Genomic DNA, 15,394 nt, shown 5'->3' with positions numbered 1-15,394 from the left:
CAGCCCTGTGCTGGAGTTTTGGTCTTGTTCCCTGGAGCTTTGGGTTTTGCCGGAGTACCTCAGGGTCTGTGAACCAAGACCCAAGAGAGGTGGAATTTTCCTTTCTTTCCTGCTTTGTATCTTGAGGCTCTTCTTAGGATTTAATTTAGAGAAAGGACTTGCTACTACCTAAGGTGAAAACCGCTGCTCTGAGCATCAGCCATTGAAAGGAGACCAAAACATGTGTTTTGAAAGAAGCCCCCTTTTGGCCGGCGCCGCGGCTCACTAAGCTAATCCTCTGCCTGCAGCGCCGGCACACCGGGTTCTAGTCCCGGTTGGGGCACCGGATTCTGTCCCGGTTGCTCCTCTTCCAGGCCAGCTCTCTGCTATGGCCCAGGAGTGCAGTGGAGGATGGCCCAAGTGCTTGGGTCCTGCACCCGCATGGGAGACCAGGAGAAGCACCTGGCTCCTGGCTTCGGATTAGCACAGTGTGCCGGCCTCAGTGGCCATTGTGGGGTGAACCAACGGAAAAAGGAAGACCTTCCTCTCTGTCTCTCTCTCTCACTGTCCACCCTGCCTCTCAAAAATAAAGAAAGAAAAAAAAAAAAAGAAGAAGAAGAAGAAGCCCCCTTTTACCGTCTCTTTACCAGAACAGTAATATACTTCCCAGTGTGTGGGATTCCTCATGGAGTCCTAAACCCACCACTAAATACAGAAAGTACTTTGTTGCGTTTCCCCTCACCTTTATCCTGGCTACTGCTAGCTAGGCCCTGTAGCCACCCTTGGGACTTGAGGTAGGGCCTGGGCACTAGCCGTTCGCTAGCCACCCCCTCCATCTCGTCCCTGTTGATCCCCCCCTTGCTCCTCCCACTGCCCCTGACATGAAAGAGACGCCCCAATTGTTGCTGACTGCTGGCCAGGCAGAGGGAGCACCGTTAGCTATGGGCCATTGCAGACAGACTCGAGCTGCAGGACAGGCTGTCGGTCACACAGGACTCCCAGCAAAGACCCGGAAGAAGACTGCTTCTGTGACCTCAGAGGCCTATTCTGTGCATAGAGAGGTGAACTGACCAGTGCAAAAGTGACTTTGGAGTTGGTCTGAGAGAAACTGCTACGTAAAACCATTGCTTCTGATACCTGCAAATAGAAGAGTGATTTAGGAGAAGGCCAGGTTTTCCAGGCAGATTCTCAATCTTCTGCTTTCAGCCTTAGGGTGATTGCTTTGCCTCTCTGAGTGCTGAGGTGGTCAGCATGGGCTCGGGAGCCCCGGAGCCGTGGCCAGCACTCGGCATGCCGCCGTTCTTCCTGGCAGTGGTGCTGCCCAGGCTCAGCGGTTCAGCGGGCCCGTTGACTTAAGCAGGAATTGGAGGGTACTTTTGGTGACTACTTCTGCTTCTTACCACTGCCAAAACCTTTCTCTCGGCAGCTCTGGACTTGCTGGACAAGATGTTGACTTTCAACCCTCACAAGAGGATTGAAGTCGAGCAGGCCCTGGCCCACCCCTACCTGGAGCAGTATTACGACCCGAGTGACGAGGTAAGAGCCGTGCTCCTGGCCGTGGACCCAGCCGCCCTGAGAGTTCACGCTGCCATGCCCGGTCCTCCCAGGTGCCCACCGCCTCGGCCTTGAAGCTGAGTGCTGTAGCGCGGAGGTTAAAGCCCCTCTGTCCATCTCAGAGCCTCCTCCAGGCCACTTGCCGTAGGCAGGGCCTGAGTAAATAAAGCAGAGCATCCTTCCTGCAAAGAGCACGGAGCAGGCAGGGCGCCAGGGCTGGAGACCTGGACTGATGGACCGGCCCTGCGGGAGGCGAGGGCAGCCTGCTGGGGCGAGGAGGATGCTCGCTCCACAGGTGAGAAGTCCACCCGACTGGTTCCCACTGGGCTTGCTGACACCGTGTCTGCCTCCCCACTCCCTGGGGGCGGAGACCCAGAGCCCCCGGAGAAGAAATGGTAAGACAGGGCGAGGCCAGAGGTGGGCAAGGTGCTCTCCAGAGCAGGCGGCCATCCAGGTGAAGGTCCTGTGTGTGTACTCTCACCAGGCCAGCTGCAGTTCCCTTGTGGGTTCAGCTCAGCTTCATTCTCTGGAGGATAACAAAGGAAAAAATGCAATGTGAGCAGAAGTATGGATTCTTGTAGATAGGTTCTTGTAGAACGGATCTTGCTCAGATACGTTCAGAATGGAGCCATCACTCTCTTTTGGCCAGGGCTGGGCCAGGCCAAAGCCAGGAGCTTCATCCAGGTCTCTCACATGTTTGGCAGGGAGAGACCCAACTTCTTGGGCCATCTTCTGCTTCCCCAGGTGTTTTAGCAGGGAGCTGGATTGGAGGTGGAGCAGCCGGGACTTGAACCGGCGCCCATATGGGATGCTGGCGCTGCAGGCAGTGGCTTCACCCACTGTGCCACAGCGCTAGTTCCCCCCCGACACACACACTCATTTTAAAACTAGGGGAGTAGGGACAGGTGTTTAGCCTTGCAGGTAAGATGCCTGTGTCCCACATTGGGGTTCCCTGCTCTACTTCTGACTGCAGCTTCCTGCTATTGCTGACCCTGAGAGACAGTGGTGATGGCCTGAGTAACTGCGCTCTGGCCGCCCACGGCGGGGACCTGGTTTGGGTTGCTGGCCCCTGCCTGTGAGCTCAGCTCAGCCCCAGCCGTTGTGGATGTTGAAGGAGTGAATAGGAGCTCTAGCTCGTCTCTCCATCTCTCTCTCTCCCTCTGTCTCTCTGCCTTTCAAATAAATAAATTTTAAAAGCTATGTCAGGCTGGCGCCACGGCTCACTTGGCTAATTCTCCGCCTGTGGTGCCGGCACCCCGGGTTCTAGTCCCGGTTGGGGCGCCAGATTCTGTCCCGGTTGCCCCTCTTCCAGGCCAGCTCTCTGCTGTGGCCCTGGAGTGCAGTGGAGGATGGCCCAAGTGCTTGGGCCCTGCACCTGCATGGGAGACCAGGAGAAGCACCTGGCTCCTGGCTTCGGATCGGCACAGTGTGCTTGCCGGCAGCCATAGCAGCCATTTAGGTGGTGAGCCAATGGAAGGAAGACCTTTCTCTCTGTCTGTCTCTCACTGTCTAACTCTACCTGTCCAAAAAAAAAAAAAAAAAAAAAAAAGATGTTAAAAAAAATTAAAGAAATGGAAACAACCAGCCTAAGCTCTACAAGCTGGTAAGAGAGGAGAGAAGAAACGAGAAGGCAGAGGTGTGCTCTAGTAAGTGTCCTCTCCCGCGCCAGTCCCCTCCCCAGAAACACCCGTCCTCTCCCGCGCCGGTCCCCTTCCCCAGAAACACTCTAGGCTGCCCACAGAGACACCTGTGAGTCGGTGATGTGGAGAAGGTAGGAGTACCAGGTCTGGGGTACTGCCCGGCTGCACAGCTGGATACTTCCTAAGCTTCCGTGTCCTAACCAGCAAACAGAGAGCCATCCTTGTTGGGGGTGGGGATGCTCCGTGTTCTTCCCCCGAGGATAGGAATCCCTCTCCCTACCAAGTCTGGTGGCCATAGCATCGAGCCTGAGCTTGGTCTCCCTGCGCCCTCCCTCCAGAACTGGGGTCCAGGCGTTTGCTCATTGACAGCCGGTATCATCGAGACCTTAGTTCTGTGACATCGTCTTCGTGTATGGGCATTCAAAAGTGACGATGTGAGGCTGACTGATGCGTGTCCTTGTCACTCAGTGTGCGTAGCAATCTTTGCCTTTTAGAGTGTCTGCTTCCTGCTTTGGGTTTTTTAATCTAAATTTTTAAGTAAGTTCGTTCTCCTAGACATAAACATGGGCACTTTATCCTGATGTTAATCTTCCTTGTAGCTTCATATTTAATAGCTCTGTAATATATGTTCATGTAAAGATATCCTAACTGATCCAGCCAAGTCCATTTATTTTAGTATTATGGGTTTTAGCGGTATAAGCATACCACCACCTTGCAGCAGCGGTGTCTGTGCCTTCCAGGCGTTTGAGGGCTGCTCTGGGGGTTGTGGTAAGTTCAGGTGCTCCCAGTCCGCTACTCAGTGCTTCCTGGGGGTGCTGGCAGGAGTGTGGGCACAGGTACGCAGGTGCTGCCAGAGCACCCAAGCGTTAGGGGGCGCCAGTCCTGGTGGCCGTGTGGCAGAGGCTGGGCCGTGGTCGTTTTATGATTCAGTAAATTGCGACCTTTGTCGTAACAGCTTTCAGCCATTAACTGTTTTGTTTTCTCTTAAAGCCCATCGCCGAAGCTCCATTCAAGTTCGACATGGAATTGGATGACTTGCCTAAGGAAAAGCTCAAAGAACTCATTTTTGAAGAGACTGCGAGATTCCAGCCAGGATACAGATCTTAAATTTGTCAGGTACCTGGAAATTTAACCATGCAGCTAACCCTGGGGGTAGGGTGGGGCGGAGGGAGGAGAATACAAGTAAATATCATTAAAAAGAAAATTTCATTGTATTCCCCTTTAGTTGAATATAGCTTTTAGACTGCTTGCCTCATACAAAGCTGGAGAAACTAGACTTCTTTCACCACTGTTGGCATACTCTCATTCCTGGCACTTATATATATATTTATATTTATATTTATATTTATATTTATATTTATATTTTATTTATGTGAGTTGTAGAGTTACAGACAGTGAAAGGGAGAGACAGAGAGAAAGGTCTTCCGTCCGCTAGTCCACTCCCCAGATGACCGCAATGGCCGGAGCTGCACCGATCCAAAGCCAGGAGCCTGGAGCTTCTTCCTGGTCTCCCACGTGGGTGCAGGGGCCCAAGCACTTGGGCCATCTTCTACTGCTTTCCCAGGCCATAGCAGAGAGCTGGATGAAAAGAGGAGCAGCCAGGACTCGAACCAGCACCCATATGGGATGCCGGCACTGCAGGCGGAGGATTAACCCACTGCGCCATGGCACCGGCCCCATCCTGGCACTTTCTATTGAACTGTGAGTTACAGTGACATGACATTAATGTGAAATTAACGTGGCAGTTTTTAGAATAAGGGCTACAGTGAGACTGCTGTTTCGACAGATTATAGCTGTTTAGTTTTGTTTTGGTTTGTTTGTTTAAAGTTTATTTATTTGAGAGACGGAACTACAGACGAGAGAGCAAGAGGGGCTGACGTTGTGGCATAGCTGGTAAAGCCACTGCCTGCAGTGCCAGCATCCCATATGGCACTAGTTCGAGTCCCAGCTGCTCCACTTTGATCCAGCTCTCTGCTATGGCCTGGGAAAGCAGCAGAAATTAGCCCAAGTCCTTGGGCCCCTGCACCTACATGGGAGACCCGGAAGAAGCTCCTGGCTTCAGATGGGTGCAGTTCCAGGCAATTGCAGCCAGTTGGGGAGTGAACCAGTGGATGGAAGACCTCCCTCTCTCTCTGCCTCTCCTTCTCTCTCTGTGTAACTCTGACCTTGAAATTTAAAAAAAAAAAAAAAATGGCCAGTGCTGTGGCTCAACAGGCTAATCCTCCGCCTAGCAGCGCCGGCACACTGGGTTCTAGTCCCAGTCGGGGTGCCGGATTCTGTCCCGGTTGCCCCTCTTCCAGGCCAGCTCTCTGCTGTGGCCCTGGAGTGCAGTGGAGGACGGCCCAAGTGCTTGAGCTCTGCACCCCATGGGAGACCAGGATAAGCACCTGGCTCCTGCCTTTGGATCAGCGCAGTGCGCTGGCTGCAGCGCGCCAGCCGCGGCAGCCATTGGAGGGTGAACCAACGGCAAAGGAAGACCTTTCTCTCTGTCTCTCTCTCTCTCTCACTATCTACTCTGTCAAAAATAAATAAAATAAAAAAGATTTAAAATTTAAAAAAAAAAAAAAAAAGAGAGAGACAGAGAGGTCTTCCTTCTGCTGGTTCATGCTCCAAATGGCCACAATGGCCAGAAGTGGGCCAGTCCAGAGCCAGGAGCTTCTTCTCAGTCTGCCACGTGGGTGCAGGGGCCCAAGCACTTGGGCCTTCCTCCACTGCTTTCCGGGGGCATTAGCAGGGAGCCCGATTGGAAGTAGAGCAGCCAGGACTCAAACCAGCGCCCATATGGGATGCCAGAGCCACAGGCTTAATCTACTATGCCACTGTGGCAGTCCCTGCAGCTGATGGTGTGTATGTGTGAGAAAATACTCCATGGGAAAAAACGTGAGAGCTTCATTTCTGAAGTTACTCTTTTTTACCTCCCGTTCTGTGTTCAGTGTTCAGAAATCCTAATCTTAGCTTTAGGAGAGGCCCTGGACTTCTTCCTGAGAATCAAGAACACAGATTCCGTAAACCGAGGGCGCGTCTGGCCCCCCGAGCCCTGGCCTGTGCAGCGCTGCCGGAGCCTGGGGAGCCCCATAGGTGGAGTCACGCAGACTGTCAGGGAAGGGAGGGGGAGGGGAGGGAGGACAAAGTCACAGTACCAGGGCGTGTGTGTGCAGGCGCACATGGGTGTGAGGAAGCCGTGACACCCTGCCTCTGCTGGGAAGTGCAGGTGGCCGTGTCAGCTTCCGCTGAGAGTGCAGCCATGTCCCGCGCGGCCTCCGGGTCAGCGTGGTCCTGAGGGGCGTCCACTGTGTCCCCTTTGATTCAGAATTCACTGAGGAAGTGGGTGGTCTTCCTTGAGAGCCTGCCCGCTTCTACAGGAAACTAGAAGTCTACTCGCACCTAGCACGTGTGCTTGGTCACGGGTGGATTCTTTGCTGGTGACCTGTCCGTGGGCAGTTTCACAGTGGGTGCGCATCTCACTGGACAGGAATCCCCTCAGGACTGCCTGCTGCGGCAGAGCTGCCCTGGCACATGCCCGAGCGTTAGCGAGTCCGTGCCCACCGCCTCCAACGAGACAGGTGGGAACAGAGGGAAAGTTCAGGGGCTCCTGGCCGGGACCCGGTTCTGCAGTGCATGCCATGCTCAAGGCGACCCTGACAGGTTCTCGGTTCAGGCCACGAGTGTGGGCAGATGAAGCTGGAAGAGGCCTTCTGCAGCAGGCTTAGGCCAGACTGGGTCGTCAGGCGGTGTATGGACTTGTGCCAGAGCCAGCTGAGGTGGGGCAGAACGTGTGAGGCTCACGGGAAGAGGAGAGGAGGGCTTGTGTTGGAGCTCTGCGGAAATGAGCAGTGGATGCAGAACTGCGTGAGGGTGAGGCGTGGCTGGGGACATGCGTGGACAGAGCCAGCATGAAAGGGGGTGAACGGAGCGAGCTGGGGTCCTTGTCAGGGACAGCCACCCCTGAAACTGACGAGGAGCAAGCACCAGGAGCCTGCTGCCTTGGGGGCCGTGCTGGGTTCTGGAGAATGGCGGGAGAGCCAAGTCTGAAGGACTCCCAGCTCTGCAAGCCCGACGGCGGGGGCCAGAGCAAGGTGCGGTGTGAGGTGGGCCTTGTGACTGGGTGAGGAGTCTGCAGCAGCAGGGTCGCCCCTACTGAGGAGTTCGCCGGCTCCCGCACAGGGCTCCCCCGGCTCCTCTCTGCATGCTCACAGTGGACACAGCACAGCCTTGCAGCCAGTGGGGCGGTCGTGATGGGACCAGGCTTACTGGCAAGAAAGCTGAGCTGAGCGACTCCCTCGCTTTTCTCCCGCACGGTCGCTCTCCTGCAGCCGCCTGGCTGCCACTTTCCCCACACTTCATCCTTGGGCTCAGACGTGCTCCCGTGCCAGGCGCAGCGTGGGGCACCAGGGGTGAGAACAGGCACCCACATGTGCCCCCCCCCGGAGAGAGCGCAAGCAGAGCAGCCCGGCACACGCTTTGGTGTAAGAGCAGGGGTGCTGCAGGTCGGCCTCCACCATCCCTGCAGTCGGTGCTGTGCCGGCTGCTCTCACAGAGACGGCAAGGCCCAGCATGCTCACGTGGCATGGGAACGCTGGGAGGCGGCCTGGCCAAGGTCAGGTGGCGTGGGTGTGCATGGGAAGGGGTGCAGAGACAGAGGCCGAGCCTGGGACTGGATGGAGCCCAGCTCTCCCTCACAGGGAAGTTACCAGTCCTGAGGTGTTGGCTCAGCAAGCCTGCAGGCGGTAAGGGTGCAGGGACAGTGTGAGGAGGACCCTGGATAGAGACGTGCCAGGCTGCTGCTGGCCACGTGATGCGAGCGCAGACCGAGAGCTCGGTGCCCCAGCTCCGAGGGCAGAGAGGCAGCAGCAGCATCACCTCGGTGTCCTTCAGATGCCCCATGGACCACATAGGTGCATAGATGCTTAGATGTGCTCTGTTCTTCCCATGTGTGCGTGTGTGTGTGCACGTGCATGTGTGCAAGAAACAGTTCCTGTCCGCTGGCTCACTCCCCAAACTCCCAACAGCCAAGAACTCGTGGGTCTCCCGCATGGCTGGTCAGGACCCAGGCTCCCTCCCAGCATGCACATTAGCAAGAAGCTGGAATTGAGAGCAGAGCCTGGGCTCTCAGCCCAGCACTCTGTATGTGACATGGGCATCCCAGCCAGTGTTATGGCACCCACACCCCCTCACCCCTGGTGTTCTCTGGTGACCTTCTGAGGCGTTCTGGAGAGGGGGAAGAATTTGACGGTGGGCCGGCGCCACGGCTCAGTAGGCTAATCCTCCGCCTGCGGCACCGGCACACCAGGTTCTAGTCCCAGTCGGGGCGCCGGATTCTGTCCCAGGTGCCCCTCTTCCAGTCCAGCTCTCTGCTATGGCCCGGGAAGGCAGTGGAGGATGGCCCAAGTCCTTGGGCCCTGCACCCGCATGGGAGACCAGGAGAAGCACCTGGCTCTTGGCTTCGGATCAGCGCAATGCGCTGGCCGCAGCGCGACGGCCATTGGAGGGTGAACCAACGGCAAAAGGAAGACCTTTCTCTCTGTCTCTCTCTGTCCACTCTGCCTGTCCAAAAAAATAAAAAAGCATTTGACGGTGGACACCTGTACCCCACCGCCTGGCCTCGGCAGTCCGGTGCACTTGTTTCCTCACGTTTCGTCCGTCCGCGCCTCCATCTCCCCCATCAGTCCCCCTCGCTTTCTGTCGTGCATTTCAGAGGAAGTGGCCAGCACCCGGACCGACCTGGACCAAGGGTCACCTGGCGTATAGGGTGCGTCCAGAGGGAGGTGTGGCAGGGAGCGCTGAGGCCTGTCCCACGTTTGTGATCCTGGGGGCGGGGATGGACGTGGCTGAACGTCTGTTCCCCATGGTCAGTGGAGAATGCCTTTCCTTGGCATCTCTGCACACGGCCCCTGACCAGCCTGCCCTCTGGGAAAGGTCTGGAATTCAGGACACCAAGGGGCATCACACTTGAGGTCAGAAGCTGCAGTCAGAGAGCTGTAGCTATAGCAGGAAAAAGCTGGAAACGGGCAGCTGGGCCGCCAGACACCTACCACGCGTGTCCCATGTCAGAGCCTGGACTCAGGCCCAGCTGGCACCAGCTTCCTGCGGATGCAGATCCTGGGAGGCAGCAGTGATGACCCACGTCATGGCCCCCGGCCTGCAGCCACAGCGAGTTTGGGGCATGAGCTAGCTGCTGGGAGCGCTCACGGTTCTGTCTCTCTCATGAGTAAATGAAATCAAACCTCTGATGCAGGAGAGGCCCCCAGGTGTCCCCTGCTGTTGGAGCCCAAGCATCCGTGGTGTCCATGAGGTGGCCCTTAGGGGTCAGAGTATACTCATGATACCTTGCTTAAGGGTTCCTTCTCGGGAGTGTTTCCGTCGACAGGTTAAGAGTGTGTGGTTAGGCCGGCGCCGCGGCTCACTAGGCTAATCCTCCGCCTTGCGGCGCTGGCACACCGGGTTCTAGTCCCGATCGGGGCACCGATCCTGTCCCGGTTGCCCCTCTTCCAGGCCAGCTCTCTGCTGTGGCCAGGGAGTGCAGTGGAGGATGGCCCAAGTCCTTGGGCCCTGCACCCCATGGGAGACCAGGAGAAGCACCTGGCTCCTGCCATCGGATCAGCGCGGTGCGCCGGCCGCAGCGCGCTACCGCGGCGGCCATTGGAGGGTGAACCAACGGCAAAAGGAAGACCTTTCTCTCTGTCTCTCTCTCACTGTCCACTCTGCCTGTCAAAAAAAAAAAAAAAAGAGTGTGTGGTTAATGCCTTGTAGCAAGTCCACTCCCACCCACGCTGTCTCCCAACCACCCTGTCCTGTGACACTGTGAAGGTCAGCTTTCTTCCTCCTCTGCTCGTTTTGTGAATTTTCTGAGTGACACTGTGAGACTTTTTTTTTCTTAGAATTAGTTTATGTATTTAAAAGACAGAGTTACAGAGAGAGGTAGAGCCAGAGAGGGGTCTTCCATCTGCTGGTTCATTCCCCAAAGGAGTGCAGTGGCCAAAGCAGAGCTGATCTGAAGCCAGGAGCTTCTTCCAGGTCTCCCACACCGGTGCTGGGGCCCAAGGACTTGGGCCATGCTCCACTGCTTTCCTAGCCATAGCAGAGAGCTGGATCGACAGGGGAGCAGCCAGGACTTGAATTGGTGCCCATATGGAATGCCGGAGCTGCAGGCTGGGGCTTTAACCCACTGAGCCACAGCACCAGTCCCACTGTGAGACTTTTCACGTTAGCAAGCAGTTCACACCAGTAAAGGTCTCAGAAGGAAAGGGTATTTGGTTTGCATTTTGAGACACCTGGTCACCCACCAGACTCCCTCACCAGAGCCAGAGAACATAGAACGTGATTCGAAGGGTGGCCTTCGTTTCCTGCGAGGAAGGGACATCGTGAACAGAGACAGGCAGTGAAGCCGTCACGTGCGTGGGTACCCGGTGCTTCCCCAGCATGGTCCCCCTGTGCCCACAGCAGTCTGTGTTCTAAGCGGGGCTCCAGGGGCGTCTGGTGCTCAGGCTTGCGAGCCAGCAGCTTGTGTGTGGCGGGAATAGATTTCATGCAGAGTGTAACTTCGTGATCTTGGAAGTGGAGCAGCCAGGACTTGAACTGGCGCCCATATGGGATGCCGGCGCTGGAGACGGCGCTTTACCCGCTGCACTACAGTGGGCGCCGTCTCCTCCCTTTTCTGTTCCACTCCTCTAGTTTGATTCGCTGCCGGAGATGCCAAGGATGTGTTCACTCCGTGCGTTCTGCCCGGGTTTCCACTTTGTGATGCTGCTGTTGATGGCTTGTGGCTCAGTCCTGACACATCGGTTTGTCTGTTTGTGTTTCAACAGCACGAGGGCTTCAGAGGACTGGACGTGCTGACGTCGGTGTGCTTCTTCCCGGTTCTCGCCCCCAGTCCCGTCTCCAGCCCGTCCCGGCTTATCCACTTTGACTCCTTTGAGCCGTTCGAAGGGGCGGTTTCTGGTAGTTGTGGCTTTTATGCTTTCAAAGAATCCCTCAGTCCGGAGACTTCCTCCCAGCGCCCCTGTGTGTGTCGCCCGGCGGTGCCCTGCAGCAGTGTGCACTTCTGGCGCACCTCCTGCTTCCCGTTGCTTTAGTCACTAACCGCTTTCTGGTGTGAAAGATGCAGTGGTTCCTCCCTGTGCTGAGCCCCTGCCTGGGCGACACCCGCGGCGCCCTGCAGCCTCAGCAGAGCCAGGTCTCTCCAGGCCGGCACCAGTCACTGGCCTCTCACTTCACGATAGGGAAGGCTGCTACCTAGGGCACTTTAAGTCAGTGACAGCCCCGACTCTGCACTTCACCTCGGACCATAACTGTCCCCGGAGCAGGAGCTCATGGCGCAGCTGGGTGTGGCGTTGGCAGCAGGCGCTCCCTGGGAGTGCTGTCCCATCGTCCCTCGCGTCACCTCCGTCACTGGCACGCTTTCAGCAGCCCCACTCATTTCTCTAGGCAGAGGGTGCCCGTGGTCACTTAGACCGACCGTAGCGGCAGCACACTCGCCAACCCGCGTTACACGCAGTACCTGCGTTTGCAAGGCGTGCACGAAGCGATGCAAAGGTGGATGGCATTCCTGGAGAAGCGTGGCTTTGGGCAGCTGCGTCCGATCCCCAGGGGCTGGCAGAGAGGAGCACTGCGTCTTTCAGTGAGAGAGTGTACAGTTCTTCTTCCTTCCACAGCATGTCCGCATCTCAAGTTCATTTTTCAACCTATGCTATAACAGTGTGTGATGAAGCCCTGTGCCGCCGCCACACGCTCGAGGACATTTCCCATACTGCAGTTAGGACCATCAGGAAACGCTAGCACTAAGTCGTGTTTGGAGCGCCCTCCGTGGCTTCCCGACCTCCTTCCGGTACCCGCTCTGCCACGTGTGCTGTGGAGTTGACCCTGTTCTGTCCCCGTGCGGTGCCGCCTGCTGACTCCCCCACTGCTCGCTCTGGTGAGAAGTCTGCCTTGCTCGGTGATCCCTGTACCCTCGCATGACTGCTACAGCTTTCTGTGCAGAGATGACTGTCCAAGTGCCACGTGCCTGTGATTGACATGAAAACTCTGTCGTGACCTCGGAGTTGTGTTCCACGGAAAATGCTACCCAGCAGATCACTTAGGGAAAGGAATTCTATTTTTAGCTTTTCATTTCTCAGCTGTCCTTTTTCTTGGTGTTTGATTTTTTTTTGGACAGCAGTGGGAGATTGGGTTCTATAAAGACTGCCTGCCAGTATGAACAGCAATGCACTTGTAATTCATGGAAATAAATGTACAGCTCTTAACTTCATATCCATCTTAAGATTCAGTGTCGATTTCCTCTGGGTCCGCATGTCTGATGGACAGCCAGGTGCAGTCCGCGCGGCACACGGGAGTGCCCTCGGCCTCACTCCCCCACCCCAGGCGACACACACACCCCGCTGTAGTCTCGCCTAGATGAGTTCAAGGCCAGGTCCCTAGGGCCCTTCCTCGGCTCGCAGAGCAAAGATGTTCTTTCAAATGATAGGCCCCAGATTCTCTGTCGAGCCCTGAGACAGAACCCCAGTGCCCCAGGGTGCTGATCCTCACCCCTCCCGTGGCTGAGTCACCACGTCGGCTCCCGCTCCGAGATCACGTGCTGTTCTCCCCGGGCTGGCAGTGAGGCAGAGGTCTCCGACTGTTAGCTGGCGCTCTGCCGAGTCAGCTGCATTCCCACAAGAGCGCCTCCAGCTTCCCGGCCCGTCTCTGTACTTAGCGCGGTCATGAGGCTCATCTGCGGAGCCCTTCTAGACAGCAGCCTCAGCTGTGACTCCTGAGGGCCGGGGGCTCCTGCAGCCCCCCCTCACCGCCGTGAGCCCCGTGCTTGTCCCTGGTCACTCCAGATGTCACTGAGACGGTCAGAACCAAGGCGCTCACTGACGCCGGCGATTCGGTCGTCGGAATCCACGCTGGCCGGCAGTGCGCTCGGATCAGCCCTCAGACCAACGGCTTCTTTTTTTTTTTCCCCCAGTGTCTAAAATGTAAGCAAAAAATTCCTGTTGAAACATTCCAGTCCTTTCACTGAGCGTGGGGCAGAGGCCGTGGGACAGGTGGGGGAGAACTCAAGGGCGCGGCACCGGGGGCCACCCACACTCTGCTGCCCCAGGGGGCAGTGGGGGCGGCAGGCCAGGGCCATCCCCTCACCCGTTGCCCTGCCCAAGGCCGCACGCCGTTCAGAGGACGCTGTCAGCTCTTCATTTGCTTCTGTTAATGGGGTTTTTAAATTGGTGACTTTTCTATAGCACGGTAGCAGTATGTTACTACACCCAGACACACGCACACCCATGCTTCCAGTCCTCCATATCACTTTTATATTTGTAAATCAATGTTTTGGAGCAATCCCAAGTTTAAGGGAACTATTTTTGTAAATGTAGTGGTTTTGAAACTCCGCAGTCCTTTTGCTTACACATTTTTAAAGCATTTGTGCTTAACCTGGCTGCGCTGGTGTGGGGAAGGGTGGGCAGGGCAGAAAGGACCTCCCCCCACGCGGGCGACCCCCGTGCGGGCGTGCTCACTCCTCCTGCCGCCCGGCTCCACGCGACCGCGGCGGCCAGGACTCCAGGGCCAGCTCCGCCAGAGCCGCCGCGGGCTCGCCCAAAGCTTGTTGCCTTTCCGTGCTGTTCCTCCGTGTAGCGCACCCGAGAGCGTTCTCAAACTGCTTTGTATCTGCTTTGTATTGTTGGTGCCTTCTTGGTATTGTACCCCGAAACTCCGCATAGGTTATTTAGTATAATGGTAAGTTAAAAAAAGCTAAAGGAAGATTTTATTAAGAATCCGAATGTCTATTCATTATATTGTTACAATATAACATTTATTTGTGGTGTTTGTGATTTGGTTAATCTGTATAAAAATTGTAAGTAGAAAGGGTTTATATTTCATCTTAATTCTTTTGATGTTGTAAACGTACTTTTTAAAAGATGGATTATTTGAATGTTTATGGCACCTGACTTGTAAAAAAAAACCTACAAAAAAATTAGAATCATTAAATTGTGTCCCTGTATTACCAAAATAACAGAGCTGTGCATGTATAGTTTAATTGCAGCTTCCCTGGAACTGGGAAGAGGTCTAGTCTTTGTGCTCCAGCGCGTCTCAAATCTGCACGCCCTCCTTAACTCCTCTTCGCAGAGCCAGTGGTGGGCCGTGAGCTGGTTCCCTGCAGCTGGGTGGGCCTTTAAGGGGCTGTGGGGTTTTCCAGATGGTTCTTCAGACATTTGGGGATACGTAGGGGGCGGAAGGCGGTGCCACGAGCATGTCTCCCCATCCTCCTGACCGTGAGCCCCCACAGATGTCATGGGCTGCCTGACGTGCGGTTCTTGTCTGTATTGGGTGTGATGCACTGACTCGCTCGCTGACGGAGCAGAGAGCACAGGCTCCAGACCCATAGAACCTGCTCCTCGGCTGCTCCCGCTTCAGACCCTGCCGCCCGTGCGGTGGAAACAGCCCCTGTGTCAGCAGAGAGCCCTGGAGCCAAGTACTCGGCATCAGCAGGTCTTCCCAGACGCTCTGTGTCGCATCAACGGTTCTGCGAGGTGTCCCTGAAATGTCTGAGGACTGATGAGACGCCACCGGGGGAATGAGCTCCTCCGGCCCCATCTGGAAGTTTCGGGGTGGGGGGGTGCTCTGGAACCCTCGCCTGGGTGTTCTGACACCTGCTTTGTCCTGGAGGGAGTAGCAGTGGTTTCCCTTGTTGTGCAAATCCCATAGGAAGCAAACAAGTGAGTCGTGGTCATCCTGGTTCAGCAGGGAAGTCCAGGGACCCTGTTCCCTGCTTTGATTATGGTGGGCTCCTTACCTTGGCAGGAGCCCAAGTGTCGCACTGCACCATCTGAGAGCACCATCGGCGCGCTCAGGCCACTGTGCGTCTCTGGTCCTGGGAGTTGGGTGGGACGTGGGGGCACTTTGAGTCTGGCACCAAGCATGGCTGAAGACAATCATTTAACAAATATGTATTTCATCAAAAGGCAGGCAAAGCTTCCACCCACTGGCTCACTCCCCAAATGCCCACAGCAGCCCGAGGTGGGCCAGGCTGAAGTCAGGAGCACAGAACACTGCCCGGTCTCCCACTGTCTGCTGCTGCTTCCCGGGGACATGAGCAGGAAGCTGGATCAGAAGTGGAACCAGCACCAGTGTTGTGCTGTGGTAGGTGAAGCTGCTGGTTCGAGTCCCAGCATCCCCAGCTCCCTGTTAGTGCACCTGTGGGAGACCAGGATGGAGTCACTTGGCTTCAGCCTGGCCTGGCTGATGTAAAG

The 15,394-nt window shown here is 56.1% G+C and overlaps 1 protein-coding gene across 1 annotated transcript in view; it reads left to right on the top strand.

Annotated features, from left to right (window-relative positions):
- Positions 1 to 12,417, top strand: part of MAPK1 (mitogen-activated protein kinase 1) — a 103,141-nt gene extending 90,724 nt beyond the window's left edge. The window contains exons 7-9 of the mRNA XM_062181950.1: positions 1,406 to 1,515; positions 4,164 to 4,289; positions 10,979 to 12,417. Coding sequence (XP_062037934.1) covers positions 1,406 to 1,515; positions 4,164 to 4,280 — 227 coding nt within the window. The 3' untranslated portion in view covers positions 4,281 to 4,289; positions 10,979 to 12,417. The remainder of the gene's footprint in view (positions 1 to 1,405; positions 1,516 to 4,163; positions 4,290 to 10,978) is intronic.
- Positions 12,418 to 15,394: the final 2,977 nt, after the last annotated feature.

Source organism: Lepus europaeus, chromosome 23 (genome assembly GCF_033115175.1).
Source record: "Lepus europaeus isolate LE1 chromosome 23, mLepTim1.pri, whole genome shotgun sequence".
Lineage (NCBI taxonomy): Eukaryota > Metazoa > Chordata > Mammalia > Lagomorpha > Leporidae > Lepus > Lepus europaeus.
Note: the sequence above shows the minus strand (reverse complement) of the source record. Positions and strands in the feature narration are given on the sequence as shown.